Here is a 15,987-nt window from a genome sequence, read left to right as displayed (position 1 = left end):
GATGGTAACCACCTCACAGCCAAAACCAGGTGTGTGTGAAGTTACTTCTAGACCTAGGTGCTCCATGCTGCAGTCAGCAGGCCCCGGGACAAAGGTAAGAATTCCCAGTCAGTAAGTAGCAGCCAATGCAGCCCTGTCAACAAAGTTCATTACAAAAGAGTCAGGATCTCATTTTAGAGGTCTGCAACAGGGTGGAAACCTTTAAACCTGAAGGTGCTGGTGTAATCTGCTGGTGTAGGAGCAGCAAACACTCTTCCACTAGAACCAAGCAGCAGTATTTTTGTTCCAGACAGACAATACATGAGTCTGAAGCGTCAATGTTATGTGCAGCAAGGATACTTGCATCCACTACTTGGTTTCAAGCACACCAACTCCTGAAGAAACACCGTGAATGGCATGGGCTGGGAAGACTACGCAGGACAGTCAAGACAGCAACCAGAGGACAGGTAAGTGCTAGCAAACATGCCATGTGTTCACAGCAGGAACCCCCAACCCCACCAGCCACCCCTTGTTCTACAGGGACAGGACACACAAAGGAATGCAATGTTGTAGAAAAAGTTAGTAGAAACTTAGAGCTAACAGCACTAACATTAGTAACAGCTAGAGCAGACGCAAGGAAGCAGCTTAAATACAAACAGGTGAAGTAGGCAAAACCTATAGATTGTGGTATATGAACTGCAGCAACCATATTACAACATGCCAAATGGTAAGATACACAATTGGCCAAAACCAACCCAGGAGGATGCTGACAGTGTGTAAGAAGATGACAACTTGGCAGCTGCTTAGTAACAAGACAGCAAACAAATCAAACTAATAAAAAGAAGACCCCAAGCTGTAATATTACTATTTGCCTGAAGCAGCACATGAAGGGGGGGGGGGAACTTTGACTTAAAGGTGCAATTGCCCGGGATTTCTTCTTTCAGTGTTCCTCTTCAGAGGCACTGAGCTCAATCTGCAGCACTATTAATGTAGAACACTTTCATAAAGGAATCTACCTTTTGTCTTAGGTGGAAGACATGGTGGCTGGCATGCCTAATTTCCATAACAGAGAAGCTGTGCAAGGTATCTAGTCTTTCTGGTGAGAAATGAATGTGGGTGTGGGTGTGTGTACGAGAGCAACAACCTAGGGAACACATTACATCTTCATGAGTGAAAGACTAAATGAAGTGTGCCAAGGTACCATGTTTTTCTGGTTTAGTTTTAAAATACGGAAGGCTTCAGAAAATAAATGGTTGAACTGCAAAACTGTGGCTTTTATTTCCAAACATACAATAAATAGGTCCACCACAACTAGCCTCTAACTTCATTTTACATGGAAGGATTTTAAAATTAATTTGTGCATATTTAAAAATTAAACTTCCCTTTGCACATAATTCTGTACATAACCGAACTGCATTACACACCAACTTATGGTCTTGGCACTGTGATGCAAGCAATCAATTAGAAACAGAGCTCTGTAGCAAGCACTTCAACAACAAATGCATTCTGAATTGTTGATAAAATATTTACCACCAATTTATTCCTTTTCCAGAGTATACAAAAACCTTCAGCATGTGAATGCTGAAAAACAAGCTGTCTCCTCTCACGTTTTTATAGGGGCTGCAAGGTGAGTCTGTGGATTTAATAAGTGTTCACTATTTGCTACATGATACAATTTTCATACCAAAATATCTTTACTGCATAGTAACATTCCCTATTTTCAAATGCAAAAAGAAATTGGATTCTTTTAATCACTCATCACTAAATTTAAAGACATTTTTAACCACAACTCCGTTTCATCACAGTGCAGAAGGCCCTTAATATTTCAAGGATTTATTCAGTCATATCTTTAATACAAAAGTAGAGGCTGAGGAAAAGCCAGAGTAGTCTATACACAATGCACAATCTGTGTACATTCTGAAGCTGTACCTCTTCAAGAACTATTTATACACTCTTCAAACAAATCCCTTTATCCAGCAATTCAAAATACTTTAGATCAGAAGTTTTATATTAGAATCAATACATTATATGCATATAAATACATTTATACCCTTCGGTTGCTAAACAACCCAGATGGCTGGGAGGATGTGACCTGAACTGCTTCTCCATTGGTTTGGGATACCAAACTGTTAATGGCAGCTGTTAACCAAAATAGTCACAGTAAAAAATAAGAGATCTTTGCACAGGGTAGGTGTGCCACAGCATCAGTTAAGACTAGAAATAATTCTGTGACACCCTGGTCCCTTCAGCAGGGCCAGGATTTCAACTTCTGTGAGATGCAACACACAGGCAGCAGTTTTTATCTCTGCTCATGCCCCATTCCTGAAAAGTCTCAGCAAAACAACAGAAAAACACACCCCAAACAACAAACCAAAGCAAAGCTTTTACAACTGCAAATTTTTTTACAAGACAGGTGCTGCATCTTTCAAGAATGAAGTAAAGGTTTTAGAATTAAAAAATAAAATAAAATTAAAAACAAACCCAAAACCTAATGTGCAAGTGTGTAATTCAGAAGACAATAGCAAGGATCAATACAGACCTCAGTTCAAGCTGAAACACAGTATCCAAACTGCCTTATGGAAAAGTAGTTCTCACTGCAAATCTCATCTTCAGTTGACGAGTGCGCTTACATATACTTATATACACGCCTGCCATCCAATGCATCCTCCTTCCCTGGGCCAGGCTGCAGCTGTAGCAGCTGCCACTATGATGTTCCAAAGCCCATGCAGGCCCCAGCCCCGGCGCTGTGCCTGAGCGGTCAGACCCTGAGCTCTGTGGTACCGACACAGCGGCACGATGGTACTCAGTCATCAGCACTGACTCCCCATGCATCCATGAGTATTTCAGGAGTATTCAAAGCAGTAAGCACTGGCATAGCAAGAAGTGTTCTCAACTTTGTTTCTTAAAGGATACAGCAATGTTGACTCTTCAGTATCCTCCAAAGGTGCTAGAAGTTTTAAGTCTTAAGTTTCTTTCCACAATGCCAGGTTTACAAATGTGTATCTTCTTAAATAATATTGCACATAAAAATCATCTTAAACTTTGTAGTGAAAGCAGGTTGAAGGACAGTGTTTTCCAAAATAGATTAAAAAGCTACCTGTACATAATAAGTTTTAATTTAAAGAACGCCAAGATTATTCAAAATCTAAGCACATAATACTGACAGAAAAATGTTAAATTGCACAATCTACATATAAATTACATTTGTAAATACTTAAAAGTTTAAACATTGAATACCCTCGATTTCACAAATCAGCTATGTCACTGCCAAAAGATCAGCTTAATGTGTTAGAAGTACTTTCCCCCAGAAAAATATAGAAACAAAAAGATCTGTAGTCTTAGATGAAGCACTGGAAAGAGTTAAAGCATTTCAGTTCAGAGGTAGTGCTAAACACATCCAACTAGAAGTCCATTATATTTGAACTATGATGAAATAACGTAGTAAAATGTAGAAAGACTATAAAATTTACAAAAATAAATAGTTCTGAATGCTTTAGAAAATGCAAGAGACTTCGTTGATAAGTGTCTTAATCTGCTTTTCTGACCAAAAGAAAGCAGTGTGTCTCATTTTTAAAATATACCATCTCTAGTAACGCATCTGCAATCCACACAATCCAACTACGCAACTTGACGGATGCCAACTTGGCATAGACTCTGATATTAAAAATAAAGTGGAGGCTTTGTAAAAGATCATCTCATATGAAATTCATTTTGCATGTAAATTTCTTCTGACAAATTAAAAATTGCACATAAAAAAGTTTATTGAAAGAAGCATGAGGGGTGATAAGGGTATGTGCCTATTGTTCCACATACGCCCTTGGAAGGAAAATGATGATTGCACAGTTCTGATAAATAAATATTTCTTAAAAAAAATTAAATCTGCCACTCTTTTGGTTTTGAAGTTTTGGAATTACTTAGAAAATCCCACTATGGACAAATTATTTCAGTTTGTGTTTTAAAGAATTCTTTACAACTTTTCCAGTGGCTTTTATCCTGAAACCAAACGAAAAGTGGCAGTTAAAAAGTATCTTTGGGTAAAACAAGTATCAGGATCCAACGAGAATTTCCATGATGTGGTCCAACTCACTCAGATCTGTTCTACATATCTGAATATTGCTTGCTGAAGAAGAATTACAAGATGGAAAGGTTTTCAATGGTTCTTCTGTAGCAAGAGATGGTGGTCTGGGTGGCATTAGTGGAGGGCAACAAAAGTCTGAGTCATACATTGAAGTGTCGATATCTTCAAAAATGTCATCTATCGCCAAATCCTTCAAGTAACTAGTTGAATTTGAAATCTCAAAGGAACCAAACACACATTCAGCTCCCTTCAAATCCTGTCTATCATCTTCTAGTTTTAGACCAGTATTTTCTGGAAACTTTGGCTGGTCATCTCCAGTAGGAACCAGACAAGTAGGTGGGCTTATATCTTCTACAAAGTCTAAATCTTTCAAAATAGATGAAATAGCAGATGACATATCATCATCTGAAACTATCAGCAGGCTATTTTCAATTGGGTCTTCTACAGACCGCAAGTCGCAACAGTTAGACTCTTGCTGACTAATACCTGAAGGCGACTGGAGAGAAATTCCAGATGATTCCATCCCTGTGTAGCTGTGAGAACTAGGAGTAATGCCAGGGCAGACATTAATTGGCTGCTGATTACTCTCCTGTCTCATTTCCTCTTGAATTTGCCGTACTGTGTTTGCTATGAGGACAGAGCGGTGCAAGTTTGGTTCCACCAGCATTTTGTATGTCTGTAACTTGGTGAGGCACATATTAAGCACCAACTGCCTCTTAAGCGAGTATGGCAGATTTCGACTGGAATCAAAGGCACTCGAGAGGCCAACCATGTTCTCATCATAGTCACTCAGCTTGCGTTTTAGACCTCTCCCCAACATGAACCTGAAAGACAGAAATTATGAATTAATCTTGAGCAAGACTATCACTTCTGCAAGATCTCAACAGATACTTTTGAAAAGTCTGTGGTGCACAATGTACAGGTTAACTTAGACTCTAATGCCACCGAATACTGAAAGAATTTAATTGAGAAGATGCACTTTCCAGCTCAACTGTTTTGGAGCAATTTGTTTTTTGTAAGAAAACATGAAAATAAATGTAAAATTGTAAAAAAAACTATATACTTTTATGTTTTAGGCTACAGGTTTGATTTGAACTGTACTATGAGAAAATGAATTTAATTATTCAAAATCTTTAATAGTTGAGCTTTTTAGCCTCTTCTTTATATTATATAGCAAATTCATTAATGAGAAACATCTGAATGTCCACATGAAATAAACAAATGCTTATACTAAGGATTATAATAACTGTACAGACTATTTCAACATTTCCATTTTAACATTCATTCCTAGGTCCAGTAGGTAAGACTTTAAAGCTAGTTTCAACACCCATTTTTATCTCTCCGAGGGTCTTGCCCAGTGTGTCTCATGAGAAACCTCTACAAAACTAATTTCTCTCCCTTGCTGGTAACTTAAAGCTTTTTTACTACACTTGAACTACACAGCCAGGCCAGCAACAGGGTCTCCCATGGGATCCTTTTATCCATTCCATAGCTTGGTAGTTTATCTAAATGGGGGAGGAAATTTGGCTGGGCGACAGAGCTCACAGAATGATGATCAGTGCTCACAATCTGCTACTGACTTAATGCTAAGGATATCAAGCAGCAGACTATCAAATGGCGTTTTACAAGTGACCAATTTTGGTAAATACCTAAAAGAAAAGAAACAGAACGTAGCTGCTTTCAGTCTGCTTTGTGTGCTTTTGCATTCAAATATGGTAAGTCTAGAACACTGGTACAAAAAACCTACATGCACACACACCTAAAATACATGTGACCCAAACAACTGAAAAAAAAATTATGCAGTCATAACTCAGACACCCAATGGCAGATTAAGGGCAGATCCTTCACACACAATGATCCAGACCCTGCCTGCTGCAGAGGGCCTCCCCACTTCCTTTTCATGTGAGCACTGGATACTGCCAGCAATAGCTCAGCTGATTTCTGCAGCTGCCAGCTGCTAGCCTGTTGCTACACTTTTGGGGACAAGGAGGAGGCAGCAGGATAAAGCCTCTTGTGCTTTTGGGATTTCTCCAGATTTGCAGGAAGCACAGCAGGGCTCCATGGCTACATCCATCTGCCTAGACAGGAGTGTTGGAGAACTCGGCTCCTCTGGAGGAAAAGTGCATACTGCTCCACAGAGTACACAAGAAAATACAGACACTTGCTAGAGAAGTTTAAGACTTCTTGAGCATACCCTACTTTCAGGAGGGGCAGCGGGAAAGAAAGGGAAAGAAAGGGGGAGGTAGACATAGCTGGATAAAATTAAATTTGTCATAAAAATGCATTTATATATAACAGGTAATAGCAGTCTGGCCTATAGCTCAGTTTACTAGAGGTTCACTATTAAAACAAAACAAAAAAACTTTCATTGTAATTTTACCAGTGCTGCATTTTTAAACATCATAAGGTATCTGGATGTGCCTATTTACCTGGGTGATCTTACCACACCTACCACGCACTGCTTCCCCCATTCCAGCACCCCCCCTTCAGAGCAAACAGAATCAGACAGTACTGAGCACTCAAACAAACAAAATCAGAAAGCTGAACACAAAGTTCAGACAGCAAATATAATAACAGGAAGTATTTTGTGGGGCAGCACATGTCAGGCATCTTAGTCAAACTATTGACAACACTGTTAGCAACCAGCAATTTTAGACACAATCTATGGAAAATCACGATTATGCAGGATTTTACAGTAAAACTGTTGCTAAACATACCAACTCATATAATGAAGACAATTAGTGTCTGTAAATCACAGAAAACTCACAATAAAATCAACAACTCTCCATTTTCAGTAGCTTTTAAATGTTGTGCACTATCCAAGGCACCACCCCATACCATTACTGTAACAAATAAAAACATATATTACAATGGCTATTTGGTCACTAACCACCATTGCTCCCATATGCTGCACATCTGGCTTTTTCTATTTTAGCTTTTTTTTTCTTCACTACTTTAAGCAGACCAAAATTCAGACTCATAAGGGAACAAAATTAACACCATACAGCAAAAAGCAATTCTGACATGTTATACATTCAGAATGCCTGGTTTTGACAATTCACTGCTTTTAATATATTTTAAAATACATATATACACTTCATTAGACACATGAAATAACAGACTTATCTATGTTAATTATATAAATACTGTTAATTTCTAACATCCCCAAAATGTGCTAGTATTTAAATTCTTTAAAGCAAACTTATAAAGCAAGCAACTATGATACGCAAGGATATATAATTACACAAAACCAACTTAAAATGAAATGCTTAACTTTTAAATTCATACAGCAGTCTAATCAAGCTAAACATTTCATCCTCACATACGCAGACACCCTCCTTTTCATTCCTTAAATTTTCTTCATAAAATTTGTCCCGGAGCATTCTAGAAACAAGTAACAAAGCTTGCGCATGACAGCACTTTGAACTACAAAAATGAAGTGCAAGAAACATTATTTGCTCCAACTTCAGACATTTCTACTTAACAGACTTCCCACTCTCTAGATGTCAGAAGATACATTTTGTTTTAAATACACACAGTCCTAGCTTATGTTGTAAAAATTCTGCCTGTTCAGTATGATTTATGCCTAATTGCAAGGATCCCCAAGTCCCCCTGCAGAAGCAAGATGACTTCAGAAGTTATGTAAAAATTTGGAACAGGCTAATGAAAGCCAGAGTAACACTGGTACAGGGCATTTAAAAATTACTAGTGTCATGGTTGCTACAGGAGACATTAAATTTCTGTTCTTGTCAAACACTCAGCTGCTGACCTACAAAAGATACAAAGCCCCTTTGTTACCAGCTAATCTACATTTTATCAGGCCTTTTGCTTTATTTTCTAACATGAGAATTTCTGACAGAGTCATAACCTTAACAACCTGCTCTGTATTTTTTAAATAACTTGTCACTTTGTAGCATTACATATTAACACACACATCCCAAATCCAAAATTCACAGAGCAGTGAAATGCACTCTTCTGACAGGATTACTTGCAACGTAGGACGTTGGTCACATTATTACAAAGTGCTTCTCCACTTCAATTTTTGGTACTAAGAAAAACAAATGCAAGTCCACACAAAAATCCATGGTAGCATGCCCAGACAAAATGACTGCTGCACAGTTGTCAATCCTTCCACTCAGCTGAGAGAATGGCACAGCTAGTTCAAAGAAGCATAAATTGAGAACAATAAAACACAAAGAGTGTCTAGAAACTGCAATCTCCTTACTCCAGACTAATTCCAGGAACCTACTCAGATCATGGAAAAAACTGGATCAAGTAACAGGATTTCAGAACGTGCCAATCTGATAACTGCAATTTGTAAGTAAATAAACTCAAAAATTAAAAGTTTATGCCAGCTTCAAATGTGAGGTCTATACACAGCTGTTCAATAATAAGCTGTAAGTTACCCTTCTGAACTCTTTCTTAAAGTTCAACAACCAAATTTTTTTGAGTTCAGATGCTCTATTTTAGAATCTTTTGTCATAAAAAACCCAAGAACAATGAGGAACACCACATAGCCATAATTTTTTTTCTGGCATTTTCTCATATTCTCTCGTTATAGTAATGAAAAATAAGCCACAAACCATTTATGGCAGAATGCTTTTTTAATTACAATTACATTGCAGATACATAGAAAACAAAGCAAAGTGAACACAGCATTTAGGAACACCAAATTCATGTAGTTCATGTCACTGAGCGACAAAGGAGTCTGTGCACAGAAATTCTGCCTGTGACACCATATTCCTGAGTTCCTTCCAGTTCTATGGAGGACATTTCACAGAAACTCCTCCCTGCTAAGATGGGAAGAAGCACCATGCACTGTAATCCTACACCGTACCAAGGTTTGAAAAAACTTGGAGGGAAGAGGCATGTCCCTGGGTTGGCAAATCCACACACAATACCAAACAAACAGGCCTGGTCAGAGCATGCAGTTACTCAGAAGAAACATTCCACGCTACCACAAAGTGCGTTACGGGCAATACAGGACTCGTGCCACCATTTCAGAGGGAAAAAACACAGGCTTCATCTGTCATAGGGCCTGAAAGTCCAGTGCAGCTGCTACTGACACATGGTTAGGAAGTACATCTGGAAACAGTCACAAAAAAGAATGCAGCATGTGAAACCCCTCACTTTCTTCTGTTTGGGCAACCTACTAAATTTCCTCTTCCTCACCTTCCAAAAAACATTTTAAGAGCAAGTTAAACAATGTTTAGAACTCTGAACAACACAGAGCTTTAATTTTCAGTAGAAAAAAAACCTTCAAAAGTAATGAGTATAAAAAATTCAACTGGCACAGCACTGTCTGAATGCAAACTTTTTGTGCACAGAACAAGCTAGTCAGCTACACAAGAGTGATTCATTTACCATTACAAAACATGTTTAAATAGCAAGATCATCAGTAAGGTACTTGGCCTGCACTACACAGGTCAAAATAATTTTACTGATAGTGGTCCATTCTGACTTTTCTGTTTAAGATGTTATTAAATTCAGACTTGATTGATCCTTTTCATACAGCCACACTGTTGTATTTTCCAGCCTAAGACTGTCTCAAAGTGAAAACTTACTTTCCCTGTACGACAGGAATACCGGATTTGAACAGGTGTAAGCACTTCATGAGTGAAAGCTGCCTGTCTAGTTTTTAGTAATACAACTTCTGTATTAAAATCAAAATTAGAGACTCCTTGCTATTGTAATTTGGGTAATTCCTTTTCAAAGTTTCCTTTGGCTCCTAACTGTAGAAGCCACGTAACAGTAAACCCAAACAGAAGTCTCTTCAGATTATACCCTTGTGTTAGTGACCGATGGAAGCCTGCTGAAAACCTGATTTACTGCTCTTTTCCACAGACACACATTTCACAAGCACGCATCTATCTGTGGGAAATGCAAAGGAAGACAAATGTCCTTAGAGTTATCATTATTTCTCAAAATTACCTGATGTATGTCATATACTATTTTTAATGATAAATTTTCCCCTACCTGACATAGATTTTGGTTTAGGCAGCACAACTTCTTTAGTATTTATTAAGTTGTGGACTGGCTCTAGACTAGTATAATGTATATTATACATTTTCCATGTATAAGAAGCTGCACAAGAAAAGGGTACAGCTGAAGGTATGGTTCGCAGACACAGTATAAATCTCTTTCTCCCATCCAGACTTAGCACTGATCATTTAGACATGACTTACATAACACAGTAAGCTCTCAGACTGTATAGAACAGTGCATCTGATCTGGTGTCCTCAGCAAGTGCTAGGGATCTCCATATAACATCACATCTTGACTTTTAGCAAATATTAAGAGGAAGTGAAGGAAGAAGGATTTAACATCTTAGAAAACACCATAGGAGAAAAAAAAAAAAAAAGGAAGTTCAGCCTGAAGGCACTTTAAAACACACCAAAAAGTGTTTAAGTCCACTACCTCCCCACCCCCCTCCAGCTCTGCCCCAGTTTAGCCAAGATGAGTAACTGCTGAAGAAGGCATGAGTGACTAGAAGTGTGCATAGAGGGAGGAGTGCAGTCCTACCAGCTTACTCCCATACCTAAACTCCTATGTAACAACTTCTTTACAGGAGTCACAAATGACAAGAAAACAGCTGCTCAAAGAAGGGAGAATTAATGTTAACTTTTTGATCACCATCCTAACCTATAATACATATAAGTCTGTTACTAATAAAGCAACTGGGACACAGAATCAAGATATGACACTGTTCAGACTTCACAACAAAACAGAATAACCCACATGCTCACAGAAAGCAAACCCCAAAATCACACAGAAAAAAAATCCTCACACTTATGGATGTAATCAACATGCAGGCTGAACAGTATTTAAGTAGAGAAGCAGAATGAGAGGAAGACTAAGTCTAGCACAGAGTTAGTCTGGAATTCATAACCTTCCCACTGCCACTTCACTATTTGTGGAAGCAGAGAGTAAGTATAACATACTCCAGTATTTTAGGAGCTGAAATGATGTTTACAAAGCATTTGCAGTTTAAGTTTTACCTTGATTTAAAAGCTAGTTTGAAACCCCCCCTTCCCAACCTGTTTATGTTATGTCTAGTGGGATCTGTAAAATTCCTGCATTTAAAGGACATGTTCCTAAATTCCTTACTCCGATTTTACTTCATAAAGCACTGATAATAAGAGCTTTGTTTTACACACAACTGCAGCTAGATTTCAGAGCACAACATTTCAATCTGGAGAAGAAACTCCTCTTTTACGATGTGGACCTTCCAAACACTAAAACAAGTGGATGTGGGTTCTTTACAATAGTAAATGAACCGTATTCTCAGCACTAGTATCTATCACTAGCAGCTAATACAGACCACTGCTCAGGCAGCACCAGTCTTAATTTTTTCTCTACTTAGGCAGAAAAAAAATTTCATCCTTGAAACAAAACAAAATCACTATCACTCTTCTCCTTCCTCTCCCCCTCTACACTTGTGTATTTAGTTCCACATTTACAAATAAAACTCACACGTATATATTCTTAATGCAAGTTTGTTTAACAGATTCTTTTTTTTTTTAGTGGAAGAAGGGACCAGGATCATTTAAACCAAGGTTTAACAGTAGTTAGCAAAAGCTAACACATGATGAACAGTCAGTAAATCTAGGAACTCCCATAGTAAAACTAAACTGTAATTAAATGAGAACATAAAGGAACCCAAACAACAAGAACCGCACCACCACAGTTCCACCGAAGTATCTCACTGAAGAAATGATCATTAGAACTACAAATGCAATGATATGCCTCTTCAAAGCTTGTTCTACTCAACTGAACAGTTCTCAACCCTTTTTCTAAACAGTATCTATTTACTTCAAATACAGAGATACTAGATGTATTCATCTACATAACAGTGACATGTATTTTAGGGTTACAGTGATCTAAATAAAGATCCATTCATGATAAAACTTTTAACTTATTAACTACATCAGATCAGTACGCCCATACTGTAACAGAAAAAAATCAGACCATTAATTAAAGACTGTGCATCCACTCTAGCTCTCTGCATGGGATATTTAGGTCAACAGCCAAATCAGAAATCACTTTAAATTTTCTCTAACAGAGTAACACACTGCTTTTCTTCAGTGTCCAAAGTGCCTTCTCCTCACCAGACAGGACTGTAAACTCAATTTCAGCAACTGAGCAGTGGACCTCACTTTAAGACTGAGGCCTTGGATACCAAATTTCCAACAGATGTGATCTGATGGCAATGTTATGCTCTTTGTGACATTATAATACGTTATAATAAAGGGGGGGGGAAGGTAAATTCAGAATATGCAAATCAAAGAGTTTATCCTATTCAGTAAGCCTAAAGCATTTCACTTTATATTACATACCCCATTCTTATTTTTCAGATTACCATCCTAAACTACAAAAATAACATCTACAGCTGATTATCAGAACTTGCATTATGCACATAAGAACATACAAGTAGTTACCCTTAGAAAATGGAAAGGAGTCCAGGCAGGAAGATTCCAGGTTTTGCATAAAGTGTAGTCATCCAATAGTCTTGAACTATTCACAGGGCCAAGCCACCTACTGAGGCAGGATGATGTGACTTAAGGGGAAAAAGAACAAAAAAAACCCAGTATTTCATTACCATGCAATTTTTTTTAATCAGAACTATTAAGCAAACTTTTTAAACAATTTGTGCTAAATCCCATTAAAACAGTTAAAACTACATAAGAAAAATTGAAGTTCATGAATACACAGAAATAAGAGGACCTAACAGTTTCACCTATGAACACATAAACCATGGAAATTACCTTTCATTAATGAATACTACAGAATAGAATGCTGATCCTCTAAGTGTTAGGCTTTAGGATAAGAACTTGCATTGATACTTCTTCAGGTTACTGAACACCCATTTACTGTTGGAGTCATCTCAGTAATCACGTATCAGTAGAGACAATACCATGAACTGTAAAGAAATACATCTTAGAATTACCCCTAACATTTACAGGCTGCAAAAGGAGTTTGATTTTTCTTAAATTCCCTAATTTTTCTAGTTTCAGCACACACAAAACTAATATAAGAAGATAGCTAGCAGGATATGCTATGATTGCATATAATATTCAGTGTCACACAATTTTCATCAAAACCCTGATAAAGCAGCATCTGCAGTTTGGGCAGAAACTGTATGGATTAGATCAAGGCACTGGAAATGCTAGAAAATGCAAAAAGGCTGAAGTGACAGTGAACTATGGACTCGACTACGAGATGTGGAGGAAACTGATTGATCCATGCTCTTGAGGTCTCAACTCCACTGAAAGAAGCAAAGTTTTTAATTCCAAGAACTAAAGCCTTATATAAACTAAGAGACTACTTGCCTGGACTGTATGTGAGGTTTGTTTGTATACAATACACACACACACATCCCTGCCCCTCAACTACCACAAACCAATTACTTCACCAATTTACCACAAGAGCAAGGATCATTACTTATCCAGATAAATACAGTCCTTTGCGATCAAGGATTAGGAGGTCATAAGTTATTTTACAGATCTTAACATAATACACAGTGAAAAAGCACTCTTACATTTGAATTGATGGACAAGTAAACGAACACAGTTCATCTTACATAGCAACTCATAGCCTGATGCTAGCAAATGGTTCCTCCGCTTACAGAATCTTGGAACTGTAAAGATGCAGTAAAACAGTAGTAAAATGCCCATGACCTAAGAAGGCCAAATCTAACCCACAGCAATAAACATAGTAATATCTTCCCCCTCCTTCTAGAAGCTAACTTTTTTCCCATCATAAGGAGATCCATGCTACTTGTGAATGAAAAAATAAAACCAAATACACAAATGAAGATTCACAACCTCTCTGCTTTGAAACAGCAGGACTTCAGAAGGTCACTGCTGAGGTTTATTAAAGTGTACTTGTTAGATCACAGGGGGGAGGTGCACATTCACTGCATTTTCTATGCAATGAACATAAAACATCAAATGTTTTAGAATGTTAAGTCTCTTTAGTACTAAAGAATCCTCGAGAAGCTAACAAGTGTTCTAATTGTGTTGATTGTATGTTAGAAGTCCAACCTTCTGCTAGAAGTCCAAGAAGTTACCAAATTTAATTCCTTTATTACATACTTTAAAGGACTCTTGCAAAATTAACTGTTGAGGTTATGATTTTTCCACTATGCTTTCTCTCATCCTGACATTAGGATGACTGTCAGGAAGAGCTACAGATGTAAGGTTATAAGGTTTAGTTTTCACAATCTGATTAAAAAACCCCAAGCAAATCTAAACTACACAAGACACACGGTAGCGGCAAATCACTATAAACTGTATGTTCAGTAGATTCTTTTTCCTGTCTTTTTCTTTGACCATCTCCCCACAGAGCTTTCACTTCAGAAATCTGATATTACAGCATTTATTTCAATGTTAACATTATTTTCCACATTGCAGTTCATTGCCTGAACTAAAGAATATTAGCCGAATCAAAAACAAAACAGAAAACTACTGCACAGGGCTCTTACCTCTGTTTCTGGAAATGAACTATTCCAACACAGTTTGAAAAATTCCAGGCCTATCTAGGGCAGACATTATTAACTGCATGTATTAGTGAGATGAATTTACGACATGCATAAAAGACGCCAAGCTTATGCACTTCTAGTCTTTCCCACCGACTTCCAGGCCAGACTAACATATGCGTTTATCGAGTCGGACAAAACCAGCTATTAAAAACCTAACTGCAGAGAATACACAAATCGTAGCTACCACAGAGGCAGCGGTAACGAGTGCCAACATTAAAAGCTGCGATTCAGGGAAAGCCTCCTTCCTGCCACCCTTCCTGCAGCCACTCCTGCGAGTGCATACGTACTAATGAAGCCCAAGGGAGCCTGCCACCATTTGGCCTTTGTGGAAGGAGAGTAGCTGGTACTTCCTGCAGCGGCCGCCCGCGCCTTCCCTCCCCCCCCCCCCTCCCCCCCCCCGCAGCGGCGGGCAGCAGTAACCAGAGACAACCTTGGGTTTCCCGAGCTGCGAAAAGTTACACTCCTCCCCCTTCCTCCTCCCCGGCTTACCAGAGACCCCGGCCAAGCTAATTATAACGGCGCTAACAACTTCTACCGCAGTCCCCGCTCCCAACACCCTGCTCCCCAGCCCCGGCCGCGCTCCCCCCACACTCTTCACCCCGCCGCCCCTCCTCCTCCGGGCCCGCCGTACCACACTCCCCCTCCCACCGCCCCTCCCCACCTGTCTTCGCTCCCCGTCCCCGCCGGGCCCCCGCCCTGGCCCCACCCCGGGCAGGGCCCCCTGCTCCCTCAGGAGGCTCCCGACGCCCCCCGCCCCGCCCGGCCCAGCGGCCCCTCGGCGGCGGCTGCTGCCCACCCCCGCACACCGTGCCGTCTCCCCGCACGCAGACTCGCCGGCTCCACAGTCGCGGAGAGTCGGGGCTTCCCTCCCGCCCTCTGACCCTCACGGCACCTCCCCCGGAGCCACCGCCCAGCCCAGCCCAGCCCGACCCGACCCGACCCTGCCTTGCGCGGCACCCCCACCTGCGAACAGTGGAGCCCCCCGTTCCTCCGCAGCCCGCCGTGCCCTCCTTAGCCAACCGGCCAAGCTCCCTTCGGCAGGGCTGGGACTCCGACCGGGAGGAGGCGGAGGCAGCGTCCGCTCCGCCCTTCCCTCCGCCCGCGACACCCACAGCGCCGGCGGGGGGCAGGCGGTGCTGCGTGCACCGCGCCCGCCAGCTGGCCGCCTTCCCATTGGTCAGCCGCCCTTTCAACCTGCCCAGCAACCATTTTCTCACTGGCCGGCTAGCCGGGGAGGGGGGTCGAGGTCCGACTGGCCCCGCGGCATCTTCCAATGAGAAAGACGGGAGAGCTAGGGTGGGCGGGGCCGCGCGCCGGCTTCACCCAATCGGAAGACGAGTACCGCTCGCTCACGCTCCGGGAGGGGGCCCCGCCCGCGGGTCGGGGGATGG

The 15,987-nt window shown here is 40.3% G+C and overlaps 1 protein-coding gene across 5 annotated transcripts; it reads right to left on the bottom strand.

The window, feature by feature from the left end:
* Nucleotides 1-1,232: 1,232 nt before the first annotated feature.
* On the bottom strand, nt 1,233-15,713 carry LOC101873352 (SERTA domain-containing protein 2-like). 5 transcript variants are annotated; one of them, XM_031049425.2, is made up of 5 exons: nt 14,540-14,932; nt 13,595-13,693; nt 12,822-12,976; nt 12,495-12,613; nt 1,233-4,881 (listed from the first exon to the last, which is right to left on the bottom strand). In XM_031049425.2, exon 5 carries the CDS (start codon nt 4,875-4,877, stop codon nt 4,026-4,028), a length of 852 nt encoding a protein of 283 aa, XP_030905285.2. In that variant the 5' UTR covers nt 4,878-4,881; nt 12,495-12,613; nt 12,822-12,976; nt 13,595-13,693; nt 14,540-14,932; the 3' UTR covers nt 1,233-4,025. The 5 variants fall into 5 exon arrangements, with proteins under 5 accessions (XP_030905285.2, XP_030905284.2, XP_030905286.2 ...); XM_031049424.2 differs by lacking the exons at nt 13,595-13,693; nt 14,540-14,932 and adding an exon at nt 15,560-15,713; XM_031049426.2 differs by lacking the exon at nt 13,595-13,693.
* Nucleotides 15,714-15,987: the final 274 nt, after the last annotated feature.

Source organism: Melopsittacus undulatus, chromosome 4 (genome assembly GCF_012275295.1).
Source record: "Melopsittacus undulatus isolate bMelUnd1 chromosome 4, bMelUnd1.mat.Z, whole genome shotgun sequence".
NCBI lineage: Eukaryota > Metazoa > Chordata > Aves > Psittaciformes > Psittaculidae > Melopsittacus > Melopsittacus undulatus.
Note: the sequence above shows the minus strand (reverse complement) of the source record. Positions and strands in the feature narration are given on the sequence as shown.

Bases quoted from the DNA above. Each gene is read 5' to 3' on its own strand.
- LOC101873352 (XM_031049424.2), bottom strand. From the start codon at position 4,877: ATGTTGGGGAGAGGTCTAAAACGCAAGCTGAGTGACTATGATGAGAAC.